Genomic DNA, 22,225 nt, shown 5'->3' with positions numbered 1-22,225 from the left:
GAAATCATCGGCTCTCGCCGCTGCGAGGCCGCCGGCGTCTCTTCTTTCATTACACTCTCTCCGTTTTTCTCCCAGAATCACGCGATGAGGACGGGCGAGTAAAAACCTTTGAAGAATTGATTTCATAGAAACATATCGGCGCGACACAACGTCCCTCTTAGGACCGGACTGTTCTCTGTAAAACTTCACGTTCACTCTGGCGGCCAGATGTCTTCTCATAAATGTGCGTGTGTTCTTCACAAAAACACCTGTGATGGTGTGATACGTACACACACACACACACACACACACACACACACACACACAGTCTGCTCCTCGACTCTGTTTTAGTCTCTGCAATCAACGAGCTCCTCCGAGAAAAAAATATCAGCTATTTCCTCCACATAGCCTGCTCTCGTGGTAAACTCGCACATTCCAGCAAACAAACAAGCAAAGTGCTCAAAGTCTAATTTCCCTTGACCCTACTTTGCATTCTTCAGGTATTCATCAAGTAATCTTTAAGGTGCGACTCGTCCGGTCTCTCCGGTCCAAATTAGACGGCGTAGCGGTGGTTTATCCTCCACGCATGTGCATCGCCGGGCAGTGAGGCGTGTCAAACGGGAACAGATTACAGGAAATCGACGCACCGACACGTCTCTCTGGCCGCACAGCTCCACTTAGGGAAGACGGAGTCGGGAGCTCCCGAAACTTTCTTTCCGTTTCCTCTGGCAGATCCCCCGTCGATAATGATTTGAATCTGGAAATGTTACCCTGGGTGACATATTAAAAAGGCAGGCAGATGGAGGGCGGATATAACGGAGGATAGTCAAAGTTGAAACAGCCCAAATGATCACGACCAGCCAAAAGGCTACTTTTACCCACGCAAGTAAATAAAAATGGGTATTTTTATTTAATAAAACTATTATACCGAGTTATACTTCAAGATTTTATGTCCAATTATCCCAAATCGTTGGAAAAATCTGCGTTATGTCGGGGCTCGCAAATCAGCACTCGATCGCCATGTGTGAACCACCGACGTCGCGATCGGCGTGACTTCAGCAGGCTGAATATCTGGACCTGTCGGCGAGCACGGATCCTGTCGCGTGAGCTGTGACGTGACTTCTACGTCAGTGGCGTCGACGCACTACAGCCAGTGACCCGTTGTCCAATGACCCGTTGTCCAATGACCCGTTGTCCAATGACCCGTTGTCAAAGCGTACTTTGGAGACCAACGACGAACATTGAGGATTTCTCCCGATGGAGGATCATGGAGTGTCGATCAGTCGCGTAGTGTGAACGGCACTTCCATCGTACGACTTTGAAAATCGCTAGCGCGCCCGAGCTTTTCGTTTCCCTCACACCTTTTAATTTTGTCAGGCAACCGAGTGCGCGTCCGTTGCTACCTAAATGGTGGATGTCCCTGCGGACCCACGTGCTCGATGCAAAGTGAATACGGTGCCACTTTCAAGTCGAGAGGCGCAGTACGGAGGGTCGGACGCCTTCAAGGTCGCCGGGACACGAGCCGCGCAGCCTCTTTAACGGCGCACGGTCGCACCGAGATGCCCGAGAAGTTTCACTTTGCATGGAGTGCTGCGGCTTTTTGAAACGCGTCGAAAACTTCCTGGCTCATTAACAAAGGCGACGGAGCGGACCCTTGAACAGGGCCGGTGTCAGAGGAGAGCAATTCCCCTCTGCAAGCAGAACTGGGGCAGACATTTTGGTCGGTGCTCTGAGCTAAGACAAATCAAGACCCACATAAGAAAAATTCCCCGGTTGAAACACGGAATATAGAACGACCGCGAGAGAGCGGAGGTGGGACCGAGTCATTGTGTCGCAGTAGGTGTCCACTCGAGTCCTGAGTCGAGTCCTCCCATTCTAAACTTTGCGTTTCGATAAATACAAATGTACTGTACAACCAATCACGTCGTTATCTCCTATCACTTAAATGTGCGGCGTTAGCTACGGAGTAAGGATTCGTTAGATTTACACAAACGTTACCATGTGTCTTTATCTCCAACTTCGATCAGATCACTGTAACTCTTTTCTTAAAGATTATCTTTGAAATTATGAAATTCCTTGAATTTTCCTGAAATTCTGACTTTATTTTATTCAAATTACCTTAGTATTATATTACTTTTAGAATTTTAGAACTTTACACGAACTGCATATTCCATGTGATTGTGAGTTCCCAGTTTCGTTGATTTACCTCGCAAGCAGGTTACTGTAAGTTACTAAGCTAATGTTAGCTAGACGTTAGCTGTACAGCTAATGTTAGCTAGGCGTTAGCTGTACAGCTAATGTTAGTTAGGCGTTAGCTTCCCAACTCCATTAACATTATCCTCGACCTTCCGTTCTGTTTACAACTTTAAAATATTGGACCAAGTTGGACGTCCTCGTGTCTCCGTCTGTTTGTCTTAACACTTTTAAAACAATTTATGTTTAAAACCTTGTAGTTTTTGGACACAAATGAAATTATCAGCTCAGTAATTTAACGTTAGTGACCGTCGCCGAGGAGGCCATGTGAATGGTTTGGTTTCTTTGTTTGGATAGCACAATTACGCAAAACATTATGGGACAATAGATCTGGATCCAGGATTTTTGTAGAAGGATTCTTCACTACTGGGAAAAAGCCTCGGCGAAGGTCAGTGCCCTCCGAGGCCTCTTGTGCTTCATCTGGGACGCCATCGTGGCGTCAACTTGCTGGGAATTAATGATGGCTACTTGCTGGGAATGAATGATGGCTACTTGCTGGGAATGAATGATGGCTACTTGATTCAGCAACCGGTTTTAATTTGCGACACACCTTCTGAGCAACATACCTTTTCTAAAATCTTTGGGCTCGGTGTAAAGGTATCGAGCATATTCCGGTCGAATGGCTCAAGTCCAAGTGAAGTCCAGAGTCTTTGGTGTTCAACGTCAAAGTTTTCTCGGTTTTTGCCGAGTCTGAAAACTAATTAGCACGACGGTTACAGGGCGACGAAGAGCTGTGCTTCTTCCCCCAGTGTGAGTGTGTTGAGCCGTCGGCGTGGGCTCGGCTCCTCGTCCATTATTTCATTCTTCTGTGGAATTATGGTCTCATCATTCTTCAGCCAATGTCGACCCTGCCGTTACCTGTCAGAGCATTTTGCTGAGGCTGGCGCACTCGGAGCTGTTCAACACTAATGGACAATCCCTCTTCCCTTTGTGCTCAACACGCCATCTGATGTGCCACTTTGACTGACAATGGAACGGAGGGCCAATTTGCAAATGCCGCCTTCCGGAGCGTTCAGCGTGGAAAGACATTCATCAAAAGCTCGGTGCACTTTTTCTTGTCTCCGTGTCATATTATCCGTACAGCGCTGTCAGTGGCGCGCTAGAGGGTTTCTCCTTTCTCAAAGGGCCGGCAGGGGCCGATCACATGACTGGTAAAGAGTATGGGTGAGCAATTAAAGTCCACTTCTTCCTCAATTTCTTCTTCTGTCTCAGATGTGACATACGCTTCGGACAACTGGTCCAGTTGTACTTTGCATTCGACCAGCACTCGCCATTTATACAATCTGTCACACAATCTAGAGTCTTTTGAACGCGACCACAACCTCTTTTCAGAGGTTTCGTATGAACTTGGAGTGATTCAAGGAAACAGAAAGATCATTTTTACTTTCTATGATTTGAATTAAGAAGCTGTCCTCCGCCAAAATAAAACGACCAACATTGTTTTGTTCAAGCAGCATATTACGACGTAAGAATTGGAACACGTGTTACTGCCACACCAGATTCTTTTCCCTTGTAAGGCTTTTGTAGCGACGGGAGATTTACTGATGAATATTTACAATATGCAGGTTTTATTTATTTTTTTGAAAAAGAAGACATATTTTATGTTTCTCTCATAAAACCAGTGCCTGTTTGTGAAATCAACGAATTCTGACATTTTTATTTATTAATATATTTTTTTTTCAAAAAGTCCAGAATATTTGAAAATAAAAAAATCATACGTCAAGTTTGAGATCAGAAAAAGTCAGAGAAGTTCCCTCAAAATTGATCAGCTGACAAAGAAAGATGTGAGTCACGTGTGTAGAGTTGTACGTGGAGGAGAGTCCGGCGTGGTACTTCAGGATGCTTTGATAAAGACAGGATCAGGTAGCTGCTCACAAACATCTCCGCTGTGGAGATAATAACACAACTCTGTCCTTCTCCTGAGTTTGGCTACAACAAACTAAATGTTGGCGGTGGGTTTTTCGTCCGCACGCCAGCTGGATGACCTTTGACACGCCGGATGATGACTTGAGTGAATGTGGACGGCAAAGTATTTGAAAGTCAATTTCTCTCTCGTCACATCACCTGTCTGCAGCTTCTCAAAACGGTGGATTTTCACCATCTGGTGCAGCCAGATTTCACCACATTAAAACACATTTATGAATGTAATTGAATCACCAATGAAGTGGAGAATAAATTATTCTTCATTAATACTCTTATGGCTGCCAGCGCCACTCGAGATGTTTCTCCTTGCGATGCCTTTGTAGGGACGCGATGTCGCTTCAGTAAACGTAGTGATCTGTAGATACAATATACAGGTTAAAAAAGTGCCATGTTGAAAGAAGAAGTCATATTTAATGTTTCTCATCAAAAAAAACCCCTCTTCCTGTTTGTGAAATCACAGAATTTAGACTTCAAAAAAATCAGGAAATGTAAAAGTAAGATCATACCTCAAGTGGAATCTGGGAATAAAGTTAAATAAATTCACGGATAAAAAGGTTTCTGAGATCAGAAAAAAATAAAATCATACGTCAGGAAAAAGTCGAAGCTTTTAGCAAATGAAGATTTTTGGAATAAAACCAAGAGAAAGTTTAAAATGAGAATTATTTGACTTCAAATGACTACAAATTTCAGATCAATTCTCAGCAGAAAGTCATAAATCTGAGAGAAAAGTGGATTATGAAATCAAAAATTTGAAATGTTCAACAAATTCTGATGATAAATTCATCGTATTAAAATAACATTTCAGAAAAATCACAGGATTTAAAGTCGTACAGTTCAAAATAAATTCATCATCCCTGAGAGGTAAGTGGAATAAGAATTGATATTTTATTTTTCTTCTTCAAAATCTAAAAATTCAAACACTTCAGTCAAATTTCATAAAAGAATCTGAGCTCAAGGTCAGAATCATGTGATGTTATGAGAGAAAAATTATGCATTTTAGTTATGAATTTCTAAATAAAAGCTAAGAATTTACCAAAATGTATGTTTGAGGGTTAAGTCAGAATTTTTAGAAAGGGAGAAATGTGAAAAGAAATTGGAAATACTACAATTATTCTAAAAGTAATACAATACTTAGGTAATTAAAAAAAAGATAAAGTCTGAATTTCAGGAAAATTCAATGAATTTCATAATTTCAAAGTCAAATTGACAGTAATCAGATTGAGGTTGAAAATGAAGACACCATTTTTAAAAGGTCAAGTGGATTCTTCAAATAAATTGAGGACAGTTGAATATAAAAAATAAAATCATCAGTAGAATTACTCAGTTGTGTCTTTTCATCCAGCACCAACTGGTTTCACTTTGAGAGTAAGATAATAATACAAAACGTCCCCTGGTGCCACACAGACATTTTCAAGAAACCAAATCCTCCTCCCTCCGAGTACACACACACACACACACACACACACACACACACACACACACACACACACACACACACACACAAACACTCACACACACACACACACACACACACACTCACTCACACACACACACACACACACACACACACACACACACAAACACTCACACACACACACACACACACACACACACACACACACACAAACACTCACACACACACACACACACACACACTCACTCACACACACACACACACACACACACACACACACTCACACACACACACACACACACACACACACACACACACACAAACACTCACACACACACACACACACACACACACTCACACACACACACACACACTGCAACACCAGGGCGTGATTGGTGACTTGTGAGTGGATGCAGCTCGGGTGCGCGCTCAAGCGTGAACGGACACCAGCTTCTCTCTCTCACACACACACACACACACACACACACACACACACACACAACTTCTAATACAGTGTTTTTGTGTTTCTGTGTTTTTCCACCTCCGCGACTTATCGTGTGAAGAAGCCCCGGAGGCAAATGACCAAAGACGAAGAAAAAGAAGAAGAGGAGGAGGAAGAAGAAGAAGAGGAGGAGGAGAGAGATGCTGATTGATCATTAACCGAGGAACCTGAATCAGTGACGTGGGAGAGAGAGGGAGGGAGGTGGAGATAGAGAGAGAGAGTGAGAGGTCTCGCCTCCTGTGTTGCTGAGGCTCTTTGATTCCGTGGCAGTGGCTGAGACAACCCCCCCGGTTACCGACCACCGTGAACCCGGTAAGTCTCCTTCATCTTCTCCTCTTTTTCTTCTTTTCATCATCAAATTCCTCATTTTTTTTGTTCTTCATCTCTCACTAGAAGAAAAAAGAGCCAAAGCCTCGTTTCTACTAGAAAGTTTACGTGTAGATGAGGAAATCATATAGTATCTGTATATTTTTTTAGTTATATATATATATATATATATATATATGTATGTGTGTGTGTGTATATGATATTAATTTTGAAGTGGAATAAGATCGAAGCAGAAATCCTCCATCGAACCTAACGGAGACTCGGGCGCTGTCCGTGGTGCTGAAAGTCTCCAGTTCCAGTCATCGATCCACATTTCTTCTTTCTGTTATTTCTGCCTTTTTGATAAAAGTTGCTCACGGATATTTGGCCATAACCTAAAGTCCAATTTCTCCTCTGTGCTCAAACCTCTCCTCCTCCTCCTCCTCCTCCTCCTCCTCCTCCTTTTCTTCATCTTCTTCCGTACGCAGCGTCACCACGAGCCCAGATCACATCCTCACATCCTCGCAGTCAACTCGCTCATGGTAACAGAGAGAGAACGGAACCCGGAGGACATCGCGTCTCCATCGCGTCTCCGTCGCGTCTCCGTCGCGTCTCCCCGCTGCACAAAGACGCCGTGCATCCTGCCACAGCGAAGACACGGAGCCCTGACTGTGCTGGACGACCACGACGGGGCTTGGAGATGCTCTCCCGTGCGTCCGCTGAGCGCCACCGCTGCCAGCCAGAGTCCGTGAGCGAGAGCGCGACGCGCAACGGAGCCACCGCCATGGAGCAGCCCGCCAGAAGCTCCGCTCGGTAAGAAGTGGACGAGACGGACACGGAAGAGCGCGGAGGCCCCGAAGAGGACAAAGGCACCAGCGCGTCCCTCAAATGATGGGGATACAGCATCTTCTGCTTCTTTTGATTTACCTCGACCCGCTGAATGTCCTGTGCGCCGCCGCCGCCGCCGCCAGCAGCAGCAGCAGCAAGAAGAGCAAAGCCCCGCAGCGGAGGAACCCGAAGTTGAAGGAGGTCAACGGCAGCACCACAGCGGTCCCGGTGGCCGCGGCCGTCCCGGGCCGGATCACCCAGCTGCAGGCGCCCTCGGTGCCGCACGACACCTGCCTGGGCTACTACGACGTGAGCGGCCAGTACGACAAGGAGTTCGCGTGCAACAACACCGACCACCGCTTCTGCTGCGGCAGCTGCTTCCTGCGCTTCTGCTGCGCGGACCGGGGGAAGCGGCTGGAGCAGAAGAGCTGCACCAACTACAACACGCCGGACTGGATCAAGACGCAGCCGCCGTCGCCGGCGCCCACGGGCGACACGTACGACCCGGAGCTGGACCAGACCAACGCCACCGTGTACATCACCTGCGGCGTCGTGGCGCTCGTCATCGCCATCGGGATTTCCGCCAAAGTTGCCTACGACAAAGCCACGAAGCCTCCGCAGGAGATGAACGTGCACAGGTGAGAACCGTCTGACCGACCCCCCCTCCCCCCCCCGCGGTGCTCGCGGTTAATCGAGAAGTGTGGATGAAATATCGTGATGATAATAATAATAATCTTGTTGTGTGAGGCTGAGCGATGAAGTTGTGCAGGTTTGAAACTTTACAGGTTTGTGGCGACTATTATTATGATTATTATCATTATCGAAGATTATTTTCTCGATTCATTTGTTTGGTCCATAAAATGTCCTAAAAAGGTGAAACATGTTCCATCTTGTTTCCCAAAACCACCCAGATGATGTTTTGGTTTTGTCCGCACACCGAAGATATTTAATTTACTCTCATAGAAACCAGAAAATATTCACATTTCTTTTCATAAAATCTACTTGAACCATTCAATAGATTGTCAAAAATAGTTGGCCATTAATTATGCGATGAACTGTTGCAGCTCTGATGACAATAAAGGGTGAGTCTAGAAGATGGGTGGTGCAGGAGGCGTGATCCCATTTCTATTCATTTACATAAATGTATTTTTAAAAATGATCTCGGTCGTAACTCTGTGGGTCTTTGGGGACGGAGGCAGGATCCAGTCACGTGCCCCTGAAGCTGCGGTTCAAGCTCAAGTTCATCCATCTATCGTTGAAAGTGCAAATATCGACGGTCTGGGCCCAAAACTTGAGGCCAAAAGCTTTATGGCGAAATGAATATACATCCGACAACTGGGCTGATTTGACGTAGTACACACAACAACCTGGATATATGTGAGTGGAATCCACTCCTCCTCCCTAGAGCTCCTCTGTGAAAAAAGAATGTCAAGCCCGTATACATTTCCATGGTTCTGTGTCAATCCTTGGATGTTGGAGGGAGGGAGGGAGGGAGGGGTGGTGGCATTTGCTGTCCGTCCAGCCTCCGGGTGGAGGTCGGTGGTTGGTGGTCGGTGGTTGGTGGTCGGTGGTTGCAGGGGGTTTGAGACAAATGCCACTGAAAGCCATTTCGAGTTCCTCCTGATGGGGAGCGACGACCACGACGACCATATTGACGTGGTTCATTTTGAATCCTCGAGGCGCCTGTAGTGGTTACAGAATATTGTTCACTGAGCATTAAAGCCTCATAAAAGTCCGTCACCAGCTGCACCAACGTGCTGCCGTGTCAGAAGAAGCCCTCAGGTAACAAATGTCCCACCATCATCATCACACCAACTAATTATGTTTAAAAAAAAACTGGTTTCAAATATGAAGCTTTTTCTCTTGAGAATATTCAATATACATGGCAGTCAAACTGAACGTTGCTCAACTCTGATTGGTGCAAAGACGTACGCAATGTACCTGTGGTCCCCGGCTGAGCCTCGCCCACTTTCATCCATCGCTCAAAGCTTGTGAAATCAGTTTGTGCTCATTTTGCACCAGTTTGGCCCAGAGAAAGAAACATGGATGATTTCTTGTAAATTAGTACTAGGATAAATCAATCGATAACTTGATCGATATCAAATTGATTTTCGTTGTTTGTCGTTTTTTTCCCAAAATAAAAATATCAATATGGTCGCACTTTACGAAAACAAGAAATTTGTATATTTTTACATTTCATGTAACACTTCTGATACAAAGTTAAAGCGGCAAACGATCAATATTATTTTAAAGCTGCAGTGTGTAATATTTAGAAATTGAATACATTGTCCATAACTATGTGTTCATATATGTATAATCAACTGTGAATGAGTTAAATATAGAGACACGCGGTGGACCCGACCTCGGCGTGAGTCTCATGTGAGACACTGCCGGAAACCGGAAATGGAATCGGCGGTGCGACACCATAAAGTGTCCCCCTATCGGTTGCTCAATTGGCAGAACCGATAGCTCGCAGACCGTAAGGAAATATTCCCAAAATGTTCCCCCAAAAAAAGTTAAATTGTTTTGGGGGCGTGGTCTGTTTTCAGGTAGAATTTTCCTTCATTGGTTTGAATCTCGACCTCCACCTTTATCTGTAGCATTTACAATTTTTCCATTATGTTTACATGATTTCCTTCCGCAAGACATTTGATATATTTAGCGACTTGAACACTATCTATAGAGAGCGTTAAAAAGATCTACATGGCCGTTGAGTTGTTGTTCGGGTTCTCATCCGTTTTCCACCCGCTAGAAAAAAATCAGTCGTCGCTCTTATCCAAGCGTCACACGAGTCACCTGCTATTATCCACAGTTCACGTTGGACAGAGCAGAGGAGGACGTCTCGCCTCGTGAAGATAATTGAGCTGGGCTTCGCCTCGGTCGTGAAACTTCAGAGCGTGCTGCTTTGAAAAAAAAGGTTGAGTGAGATTTACTCATCAGAAACACGAGCAACACGTTTGTGATGAGATCTAATCACGTATTAGACTTGACCTCCGGTAATCACTGCAGGTGTCGTCTGGACAGTTGGACTCATGGTGACTCGCACGGCGTTTCTATTTGAAACCACAGACACAAAAATAACAGCAAATCTCACCGTGCCGCATTTTCATTTTCCATCTTTTCCCTGAGAAATGAGGCGACGGTTCGAGTGTACGTCTTCTTACTTCTATCCGAGCCAAGGGGCAAGCACTTTCAAGCCGCTCTGCTTAATGCCATTTCCTTGGGCGTGAGCTGCGGAGTTTAGCGAGAGAGAGAGAGGACGATTAAACGAGGAGGGTTGGCTTCCCCGGGTGCTCGCTGGTGTTATTTTTCTTCATTTGTTTATTCTCCCTTCACCATTTGGCACACGGAGCAGTCCTAATGATGTCTTGCTGGAATAGACCTCGGAGGCTGGCAGCCAGGCATTCACACTGACAGCTTTGACCAAAAAAAAGAAGGAGTGGAACATAGGATTAGCTTTATATCTTGGCCAAGGTCTGCTCCTTAAAAGTGGGAGCTTCTGTGTTAATTCGTGGCGCCTCTCTTAAGTGATTTTGACTCGCTATACCTCCCTGTGAGGGAGGGAGGGAGCACTGTGAGCAGAATACTGAGCTGTTGGCAGACCTTTGCTGTTTGGTCTGTGACCTTCACGGAAACACAAGAAATGCCAAGTGAGAGCTAAAGCCAATGATTTGAAGAGGCCGCATCGATCACCCGCTGCCGAGCAAACCGAGATGCAAGCGATGGCGGCCATAGGTGGTGGTGGTGGTGGTGGTGGTGGTGGTGGTGGGAATAATGCTGTGGTGTCTCAGACCGTGAGACGTGGACATTGAGTTAAACGGCAAACATGAGCGTAAAATAGCATCAGAATTAGGAAGTTCAATGTAATAAACATGCTTTTTTTTAGTTTGTATAAGAAGTCTGGTCCTAAGAAATTGGTGCGTCCAAATGAACGTATACATTTTAATTGTGGTGTTCCCCAGGGCTCGATTTGTGGCCCACTGTTGTTTTTCAATTGACATGTGTGTTGTTACAATCAGGTTTTCACAGAACCGTGTCACGTTTTACCATTTTGTATTCAATGTATAATTTTAACATGATTCTAGTTTGTTTATTTTTTTATAGTACATTTTGCACTTTTTTAAATGTGTACTATGCAGATTCAATTACTTAAATCAGTATAAGGTTATTTTGCATCTGAAAAAAACGGCCACATCTTGGTCACTTGCTCGCGATACTATAAAGGTCATTTACATTTTTTTAAACATTGATGTTGTGTGATATATTTTCTTAAAAGATTTTTTTTCGTTTCTGAAAAAATGTTCTAACAGGATCATAAACCGTCATAGCTTTTGTGACAAAGACAAAGAAATCTGCAATTTCCATGCAACTTCACAACAATCAAAAGCGAGTTTTTCTTTGGCTTCATATGTTTTCATTTTTTACTCAAACATCTTACAAATGTCGGGCCTGTTCCTGCAAAACCAAAGCTCCTGCTGCATACGTACGAGGCAGCAGTCAACTAGGACAACGCAAAATCAGGTCGCCTCTGTCTTGGAAAAAGAAACAGCTAAAGTGTGCTCATCCTGGAAGGGAAATGCTATTAATAATACGGCATATAGCTCCCAAAGTCACAGAGTTACCAGAAAGTGGACTGTGTGGTTTCTGTAGGTTGACATTGACACACTTAAACTGCCCTTTTCATTTCCTTTAAGGAAATGCAGAGAGCAATCCAGCGCTCCATCGTACAGACACTGACACTGTGTCTCCAACAGTCGGAAATGAAAAATAAAATATTGCTTTTGTATTGTTTCTACAAGAGAAGAGACGCGAAGTTAACTCTTTATAAAATGGGCTTCGAGCACAAATAATATAACAGGTCTCCACCTCTGGAACGTCTAACTCTCTTAACTCTTCGCAACTGTCGGTGTAATTATGAGCTTTGTTCTCCAAACCTCTATGATAAAAATCGAGCTGCAGCTAAATAAATTAGGAGGAAGGGGTTTAGCAAAGGGTTTATGGGTTTGACAAGGAGCCAAACAAATTAAATAAAAAGGGATGTTGGAAAAACCTTTCAGTGTAAACAATTATTAATATTATTATTTTGAATGTGTGTGATTTCCTTTTTATTTTAGAGCCCTGGCAGACATCCTGAGGCAACAAGGACCGGTTCCAATATCTCAGTATGACCATGAGAACATCGCAGAGATCGACGGGTCGCCCAAAGACGAGACGCCGGTCAGGACGTCGAAGAATCATTACACGCCTGTTCACACCAAGGCATCCAACCACGGTAGGTGACCAATCAGTCATCAGACTCTGAGATAGCCACATAACTTACCCTACTGTATGTGTCCATTTATAAAAAACCATGCAGCTTTGTGCTATTACCATGGTGATAGTGTGTGTTTAGTTTTTAAATGAAATACAAGTCCCTGGATGAGCCCCCCCCCCCCCCCCCCCCTTCATGCTCGTTTTCCCCATAAGCCGACTCAGCAGCCGGCTGAAAAGAATTGAGATGCAAATGATCATGTTCTGTGCGAGTCGCGAAGCCTTTTGGTCGGGAGATAATTCTGCCGCTCCTCCTACTTTTATCCCGTCGGTCTCCAGATTCCTGCTCCGGGGATCAGCTCGCTCGCTAAGTGCCCCAGTACGGTGTCCCAGATTCAACAGTGTTATGATCACTCTCGTGTCACCCCGTGGGGGGGGGGGGGGGCACCAACACCCATCGTGGAGGGGAGGTGTCAGAGGACGTGTAGACCTAGAACTGCAGGATGGAGACGCTTTTTTGAAAAACTTTTCTGCAGCAGAATAAATTGTATTTTTACTGGTGGAAGTGAGGTCGAGATGGAACCACGACGTTTTCTCTACGTTCCTGTTCCACCAGAGAAAAGAAAATGTGTCTCTGTTTTGGTTAAGTTACCCTTTTGTCTCCCCCGTCTCCTGTTGCGCCTCACGTTCGTTACTTTTTTGTGCTCGGTATTTTCTGTTTTATTGTGAAGTCACCTTCCCTCGTGTCTCTCCACTTCCTTGGCACCTTCTGTGTTGCTGCTGGTCTCGTCACGTCGCTCGTGTCTCCGCCCCCTCCCTTGATTGTCTGCACCTGCTCCTAATGTGGTTCACCTGTTCTCAATTAGCCCCGCCTCCCTTGTGGATATAGTCGCTGTGATTTCGTGTTCTGCTTCATATTGCTCCAAAAAAAATAGTTGGTTATCATCCCTGTTGTCTGTAAGTAGTTCTTTTAAATTTTAATACACTTTTTGTTTCCTGCACCTGCACAGATTCCCCATGTAACATATACAGCATAAAGCTGTCGCCCGGTGCAGATTGCTGTGCACTCATTTCTTTCTTTCCCCCCAAAGACATGGTGGTGTTGTGCAGTTATATAGCCAACAGTGCCTTTTGTGTTGTGGGTGCGAACGCGGCGTAAGGTTTAGTCCCTTTTGTGCGCCGCACAAAGCCACACGGCGCCGCTTAGCTCACAATGTGAAACACCCACAGGAAAAGATGTCTTAATTGTGCAAGTCTGTGGCACATCAGCCCGCTATTGTCCGCCGTGCGCTCAGCAGCGCGTCACGGTGCGAGGAAGGAGCGGATGGAATTTGAGTGGAGCCGTCGTCGAAGAGAGAGGAGGGTGGAGGGCGACCGAGCGGGGGACGGAGGCAGTGCAGGACGAGACGTGACTCAGATTTCATGACACACTTAGGAATATTAAGTTTCTGTTCATTTCTCAGTACTTCTCACACATTTACAAGTAGTAACTCTTTGTACCGCACGATGTGCATGTGATTTGAAGAGATATGTTGTTTGGCACAATGAGCGCCGTCGGAAGCTAAAAACCCGTTGATGGTTTTTCTTTTATGTAATTAATTTCAGTTTCAATCACTCGCCTTTATATACTTGATTTAAAAAAAAAAGAATATTAAGATATCACAAAGAAACACACTTTTTTTGCACTTCAAGAAAAAAAACGGGAAATATCATCTCAAAAAAAACGTGATGTGCAGCAAAGGTTGTCTGCAGGACTTGAACATCAGCAGTGTGTGATGGGAACTCATCCCACTCGCTGCTCCTGAGCAGATATTGCACTGAGATGAAGTGCTGATCGTTCCCCTCCACAACTGTCCTGCAGACCGAACATTATCACTTCAATTTCCCAGAGCTCGATTCTCTTCTCTCGTATTGTTCTCCAACGTTCCTCTCCGTCGCCGGGAAAAACGGGTGACAAACGTCTTGGACATTTTTCAGGCACACAGAGAGAGAGAGAGAGAGAGAGAGGGATTATCTCTGCAGGACACTCGCAGCAACTGGCTTCATTTTGACTTTCTGTAGTTGACTGTGAAGATGTTTCGAGACCACGTCACGGGGAACACGAGTCTGAATGTCGCAGTCTGCCTGCGACATGGTGACGATGGTATGACTGTTTCTATTTATCCGACTTGAAGCAGCTGTTGTAATTTGTCTCCACCATTTTTCCTTGACATTTATTATTTACACCATGAACCCACTTGGCAAAATCAGGACGTGGTTGATGGATGGGGTCCGGCTCAGGACTCGCGAGTCGGATTCATCCTCCTTTACACCTTTCCCTGACCTCATGACGTTTTCCACTGAGGTCAATGGATAGTAGATTGGAAAGGACAAGCTCAATCCACCCCTGGTGCTACTTCTCTGTCTAGCTCTCAACAGATGAAGCTTTGTGGCACTTTTAATGTGCAACAGAATAAATGTCCCTCGCCTGTTCTCTCATCACGACCAGGTTTTCACTGCACCTTCCAGTGGGGCCACGTTGAACACATTTGATTTCCAACCTGCTCTGACAGAACGTCAGAACTAGTTCTGCGAGACCATAAATAAGCCCCCGCCCCTCCCGCCCTTTTTCCCCAGTGTTTATGCTAAGCTAAATTATTGCTGTTCATATTTACCGTACAGACACGACAGTGATGTCGTCTTATCTAGCGAGGAGGAGAATGTTTTTGGTTTTTTCTCCCTCAAAATGTCAAACTACTTATAAGACTTCATTGTGAGCCTCCTACTTTATAAAAACACCCACAGATCAAAAGTTGGTAGAATGTATTTGAATAGAGATCGTGGATGGTTTCATAAAACCGTTCTTTCTGAAGAAGAAAACCATAACGTGCGGTTGAAAGCATCCCGTTAAGATTGTGTTGTCACATTATTTCAAAGCCCGAGGTGACGTTTCCCCGCAGGATCGACCCTGTTTGACTCGAGTCACTGATTTGACGATGACTGTTTACTTTTCCACCAAAGGCCAATTCAAACACCACTTTCAAAAATGTCCCTCTTATCAGGATATGTGAGTTTTTATCTCCGAAATAAAACACGTTGCCCTTCGTTCTTGAGCATAAGAGGAAAAGTGTGGTGGTTCTTTAATAGGAAGGTCAGATTTTTTTTCCTCTTTTCATTACAGGTGTAGATAATTTTGATGAACATTTCTGGAGATAAGAGGCTCTAGGTTTGAACTGGCAAATGGGAGCAATTCATATCATAGCCAGCATCTCCGGCTTCCTGATTTCAGCTCCAAAGTGTCGTCCTTGGAGCCCGTGGAGGTTATGAATCATCAACATTTACACCCGGGCAGACATGGCTCTATGTGATACTCTAGTGTATCATCTGCATAGAGACAACACTCGGTGTGGATATTTACTGATTCATTCGTCGGTCCCAGATTAACGGCGTTGGTCGGAGTGCGTCAGTAGTCGGTTTCTATTCATCCTCTGGGTTTGATTAACAAAAAGAAATTTGTAGCCCGAAGCTTTAGTGCCAAACTTCGGTGTGATGACGACCAGGCCCTAACGGTCCCAGGTAATTTGAAAATGCTGTTCGATCTCGGCTTCCCGAGGCCCAAAGGTCTGAGTGACGCCATTGACTGTGAAGTGGTTCCTCGGAGAAAGAGGCATTTAACTGTTTGATAGTTGGACTAAGAGGGAAAAAGAAGAGGATGACTGAGAGATGATTTTTCCTCTTCTTTTCTCACTTCTTCCTTTTTCCTTTGAGGACGTTGCCTGTGATTGGCAGGACAATTGGATGTTGTCAGGATGCCGGCAGACACCTTGTCTTGCTCCTTGTGTTCACGCTGTACTCTCAATTACAGGAGCAGTTGGGAGGAGATTTAACAGCGATGTCGTACAAATTGAATTACGCAGTGATCCCGTAACACCGAGGAAATCCAAAAGTGAGGTGTACTGCATTGTGTTCTTACACACAACTCTTGCACGCGGGTTTAAAATCGAATGTGACATTGACTATCTTTCCCCCCTTGATGAGCCAAGAGCACCTTCCTCTTCATTGTCTAATTAATTTTAATTTCTTCACCTACTGTGAACAAACAGAAGGAATATTCAATGAGAGCTGCAGACGGCGTCGCTGGCATCCTCCAGCAACACATATTGACGAGCTGATGATCCCACCTGAGAGTCGCTGTCGTCAGTCGTGCCATTTGAGCTCTGTTTAGTATTCGTGTCGTCTGCGGCTGCTCCTCTTTTTCTTTTACAAAATGGCAGAGAGACGACTGGGGAATCGGGGACACAGATACTTTTGAGTATCGAGGCGCCGTCACACACCACAGCTTTCAAAAATGGTGGAATCTTGCAGTATAAATCTGCATTTGTGCACTTTTAACAAGGAAATTTGTTGCCGTTGACCACTAACAAACTGTCTTCACAGTGTAGAAACCTTTGAGGGATTATTGAGCAAGAGAATCCAAGATGGCCGACGCTATCATAGAGATGTGAGGTGGTTTTCCTCCAGCGGTGTTGCCATTTTAAATTCTTTCTTTAAACAATATCCTCTTTGTTAATTCATGTCTGACCCCAGGATTCTCTTAGCTAATTGTACTGTAGCCAATCCTCCTGGATTATATGCTATGTTAAGCCTTAGCCACTGTTGCTATGCAAAATAGTAAATCTAGTGGGGAAAAAAGGAAAGACTTCATAGACTTCTATAGAAACAACCGGGGGAGTCGCCCCCTGCTGGTCATGCGAGAGAATACATGCTTCAGGCACTAACCTGGACTATACGTCCATTTTGTACATACTTGTCTATGGGGCCTGATCATTCTCCTGTGCTGTGAATGAGTTTGTTGCATCATTAAGAAATTCTAGCCCTCAAATATTTTTGCAGAAATGATTATTATTTATTTATTTTTGTCTTACCAGGCCACTACGGGAAGGAGAACCTGCGCGGTGGAGGCCAAGACATGCACAACTTCATCTCCTCTGGGTTTGTGACACTGGGACGCGGCCACTTGAAAGGTAAAGCCCGTCCTCGTCACCTCTTCCTCTCCTTCACACTGCCATGAGAAAAAACTAATTCACAGTGATGATGATGATGATGATGATGTGTTCAACCACAGAGCTACTGTGTCATGCTGTCATCCTCTTTCTGCCCAAAAGTGGAAGTTGGACATGACGATACATGATGGCATGAAGTGACATCTTCACACACACACACACACACACACACACACACACACAACACACACACACATTTATTAGCTATGGTTAAATCCACACGTCCAATGACAAAAGTGACACTTATGCACTTGATGCGCAGCCGGTGTGAACACAGCCGGTGCACAAGTAGTCCATTTCCTTTCTTTTGCCTTTTGCTTTGGGGGATCTCAGTGTCGGAGTGAGTGAGAGCTGTAAACAAGAGGCTCGTGTGTGTGTGTGTGTGTGTGTGTGTGTGTGTGTGTGTGTGTGTGTGTGTGTGTGTGTGTGTGTGTGTGTGTGTGTGTGTGTGTGTGTGTGTGTGTGTGTGTGTGTGTGTGTGTGTGTGTGTGTGTGTGTGTGTGTGTGTGTGTGTGTGTTCTTTTTTTTTTTTTTTTTTTACAGCGCAGCACTCCATAGACGAATCGGGGCAGATGTCCTGGCAGGGCGATCTGGACATCCCCCTCTCCTACGGTACGACCGCTACACTATTCACCCACATGTTCCACTTTCCTGCCGCGGAGGAAGCTGCTCGCACCTGATAAGAAAAGTAGCTCGCAACTACACACACACACACACACACACACACACACACACACACACACACACACACACACACACACACACACACACACACACACACACACACACACACACACACACACACACACGGACCAGTCGAGTGCCCTTGGCCCATGGTCACAGGCGCAGGCACCGGGGGCGCCGAGTGCCAGAGTCATAATATTTTATTTATTTCTCACAATAGGAGGTTTTGGGAGCCAACATATTTCCGCCGGTGTTTGCTCGACAGCATGTTTGATTGAATGCAGCGGGCCCGCGGTCCAGGTCTTTTTTTTATTATTTAGAAGACGTCTGTGGCGTCAGATATACAACAGCGGCTGTCGTCAGGAAGCTGATGAGCACTTTTGTGTTTAGAGTTTTGCCAGGTAAGTTACAGGAACAAGTCTTTTTGCACCCAAAACTGGGAGCGTCTGCTCTGATTGAGGATGATGATCTGGTATAATTGTGCGTGTTTACTCGGTCACGGGGGTTTTCGCTCCGCAGTCGGCAGACGTCAGTCACAGTGTGAGCTTGACGGTTGACAGCTTCCTTCCTTGATGATGTTTGACTTCCTGTGACGGGCGCTGCTCCGGCTGAGTTCTCCAGCGATCAATATGTCGTGAATTAATCTTTAACCGGTTCATTGTAGCAACTGAAGCGGACGTAATGCAATAATCTGATTGACTATTCATTTCTCTGCAGGCACTTGCACAACTATAATAAAAAACTTGCCATCTACTTGGCGCCGGAGGAGAGAATAGCTCACACAACAACCCCGACCGGTTTCGAACTTCCCCCCTGGGTCCCGTTTTTTTGAGAACTTAAATTTATGCGCGTCAGGTTCTGGGAGGTTTTCCAGCTCGCTAAAGCGAACGATGGCAGCCTGTCGCGAGCTCCTGCCCGGTCTGCCATCAGTTCGCTCGTAAAGGTATCTGTTGTTGATGAGGTGGCGCTTTCAGAATGTCTAAGCAGTGAACCATCTGGGAGGAGGAGGAGGAGGAGATGATGACGACGTGTCAGTAAAGGAAACCTGGAGATGCAAACTCCCGTGACAAACAGCCGTGTTACGGCATGAGGTGCATTTATTGACCCGATGATTGTTACCTGTATCGAAAGCTTCAAAGCTCAGTTATCATGAGTTACTCTCTGACGATGTCATTTGTAATCGTAGTGATACTGTTTGTGTGTGTCACATCTCTCTGGCAGCGCTGAAGATGCCCGAGCACTCGTTCTCCGCATTAGCTTGTAGAATCTGTTTCCTTACACATGGTGACGTCACATGCAGAGTCGACGCAAAGACGCGGGCACGAGCATCATTCGCTCCACTCGCTCGCCAAATATGGTGGCGGAAGCGGTTTAGCGTTGGGATCCTCTCCAACAGGCGTCCAGGTCCAGCAGAGAGAACGGACGGATACTGTCGACTTGTTACTCGCGCAAGTAAATGTAAAACGATCCGGCGGCCAAACGCAAAGTCACATGGCGTTTGGCGTGTTTGACGACGCTTTGTTTCCAGTGCTCGTCTCTTTTCCAGCGTTGACTCAAATATAATCCTATTTGCAAAGAAGTAATCCTCAGGATCGACAGCGGCACAGTTTGAATTCAATTCTCTTCATTGACCCGTGAGGAGAATAATAATAATAATAATACATTTCATTTATTTTTCATTGCTAAAAGCAATCTCAAAGTGTACCAGAGCATCGGTGTGTATCGTACGACGCAACATCATCAGCGGGCCGATGGGCCGACTCTCGAAAACTTTGCCGAAGGTTTTTGTTCCTCAGAAGAAAAGAAAAGAAGTTCCAGGCGCTTTTGGCGACAAAGTGTCGTGGATGGAAGTTTGCAGTGGAAATGCCTTCTCTCCCCACTTGCTTTGCAGCTCTGTACGTCGTACTGTCTGTAGGTGGAAACACACATTTGCTCTTCTGCGTTGAAGTCGACAGTTACTTCAGATGGTTTGCACTTGAATGGACTGATTCATCTAACTCACCTCGATACACCTGCCGGCAACATCACGACGATATGAACACGTTAAACGTGACGCCTCGGAAACCAAAACACCCAACTTCAGGTTCGGGAAATCGTTCCATGACGAACCCTTCCGAACCAAGACTAATATTTGAAGACGTTGTCGTCGGCGGCGGCGGCGACTCCTCCTCCAGACTGTACCCGTCGCTCCTCGTACTGCACCTATTGGCTGACGGGGCTTTAGCGGCCTGATGGCGCCGGCTGTCACTTCAAAGCGGCGGTCCTGTCAGACTCCATCGTACATGTCTTAGTTTAACAGCTGGCTGACAGCAGGCGCTCCACACACACACATGCACACACACACACAAACGCACGCACGCACGCACACACACACACACACAAACACACGCACGCACACACGCACGCACGCACGCGCGAAGGCACGAGTCGCCTGTCTGGAGGAAGCAGACTGACAGATGTGCGGCGTGTCGCGGCTGACTGCGTCCCGCCCTCGCTCTTCTTGTTCCTGTAGATCGGCGGATCAAATCTGCTCAGGTCGTCTGATCCGACTCATCGTCCCGGTTGCACGTGAAGAGATAGCGACGTGCATCATTCACGCAACTGTAATGAAGTAAAGTACAGTGGAGGTACTTTCTCTGATTCCTTCCTTTCCTTCCTTCCTTCCCTCTACTCTTCTGTTCGTCATACATCCTTTTCTACTTCCTTCCGTCTCACTTCCATTTCCTCATGTCTTACTTTGATTCCTGACTGTCCTCACTTCCTCTAATATTTCTGTTTCTTCCTTCTTTTTCTAAATCGTCCATCCTTTTGTTTTCTCCCCTCCTCGCCTCCTTTCCTCACGTCTTTCTCCGGCTCCTTTCTTTCCTCATTTCCTGTTTCCCTTACCTCCGTCTTTCCTACATCTTAAATCCTTAACTATTTCCTTCCGTCTTTTTCATTTCCTCCTGCTCTTTCTCTGATTCTTTTCTTTCCTCACTTCCAGTTACTGTTCTGTCTCTTCCGTCTTTCCTACGTCGTCCATCCTTTTATTTTCTCTCCTCCTCGCTTCCTTCTCCTCACGTCTTTCTCCGGTTCCTTTCTTTCCTCATTTCCCATCAAGTTTCTTTTTCTTCCTTCTTTCCCACTTCCTCCTTTTCCCTCGTTCCTTGCATCGCCCTTCTTTTATTTTTCCTTCCCATCCTCCCTTGTCTCCTCCCTGCCCTTCCTCATTCTCTTTCTTCTTCCCTTTTCATTTCTTTTTCGACAGATCTGTAAATTCTGCGTGTTAGTGTTTGATCATCTATTCGACGGTATGTTATCATCCATCCGTCCAGTTCATGACTTGTGTTTGCTTATTTTTCTACAATCGTACATGGAAGGTTTTCTGCAGACCGACACATTCACGTTCACGAGCACCTCCTCTCCGATCCGACGCTCTCTGAGACGACCCCCAACTCAACCGAGCGCGCCGCGGCGAGAGGAACCGTGCAAACGCCGCGGATACGCGGGAGACGTGCGTCGGGGGCCTAACAAGCTGCTGAACAAAGCTCCGCGCAGCGTTGTCGTTAATATTCATGCATCCGAGATGCGGCACCAGCTTTGTGTGAACCCGCAGAGACTCACAACCACCAGCAGAGCGACTCTGCCAGGCCGCCAGGGCTGCGAGAGATGGATCTATGTGCGGTAGCAGTGACACCAGACCCCCGTCGGTCCGTCTCTGTTCCCCCTGATGGATCGCCTGCGTGGCGAAGCGGCCATTGAACTCGCTCTGGACCAGAGTGGTGCGTTTCGACGGAAGCCTGAGTTTTTGGTCTTCAAGAGGATCAGGCTGGTGTTATTATATATATATACACAGTATATATATATATATGTATATATATATATACTGTGTATATATTTAATATACTATTCCTATTATGATACCAAAACCAACAGTAGTAGCAGCAACAACAACAACAACAATACTGTCTGACTTCCTGCTCCTATCTTCGGCTCTCAGACCTCAAGTCGACCTCAGCTCATAAACATTTACTTTACTTTATAAGTAATAAGCATATACACGCA

The 22,225-nt window shown here is 45.7% G+C and overlaps 1 protein-coding gene across 2 annotated transcripts in view; it reads left to right on the top strand.

Annotated features, from left to right (window-relative positions):
• The first annotated feature begins 6,201 nt into the window (after nt 1–6,201).
• Nucleotides 6,202–22,225, top strand: part of LOC118289118 (protein shisa-6-like) — a 49,842-nt gene continuing 33,818 nt past the window's right edge. For both annotated transcript variants that reach the window (XM_035615842.2, XM_047328250.1), the window contains exons 1-5: nt 6,202–6,383; nt 6,866–7,843; nt 12,320–12,477; nt 17,363–17,458; nt 18,041–18,109. In XM_035615842.2, coding sequence (XP_035471735.2) covers nt 7,266–7,843; nt 12,320–12,477; nt 17,363–17,458; nt 18,041–18,109 — 901 coding nt within the window. In that variant the 5' untranslated portion in view covers nt 6,202–6,383; nt 6,866–7,265. The remainder of the gene's footprint in view (nt 6,384–6,865; nt 7,844–12,319; nt 12,478–17,362; nt 17,459–18,040; nt 18,110–22,225) is intronic.

Source organism: Scophthalmus maximus, chromosome 17, assembly GCF_022379125.1.
Source record: "Scophthalmus maximus strain ysfricsl-2021 chromosome 17, ASM2237912v1, whole genome shotgun sequence".
NCBI classification, from domain to species: domain Eukaryota; kingdom Metazoa; phylum Chordata; class Actinopteri; order Pleuronectiformes; family Scophthalmidae; genus Scophthalmus; species Scophthalmus maximus.
This window is presented reverse-complemented; position numbering and strand designations above follow the sequence as displayed.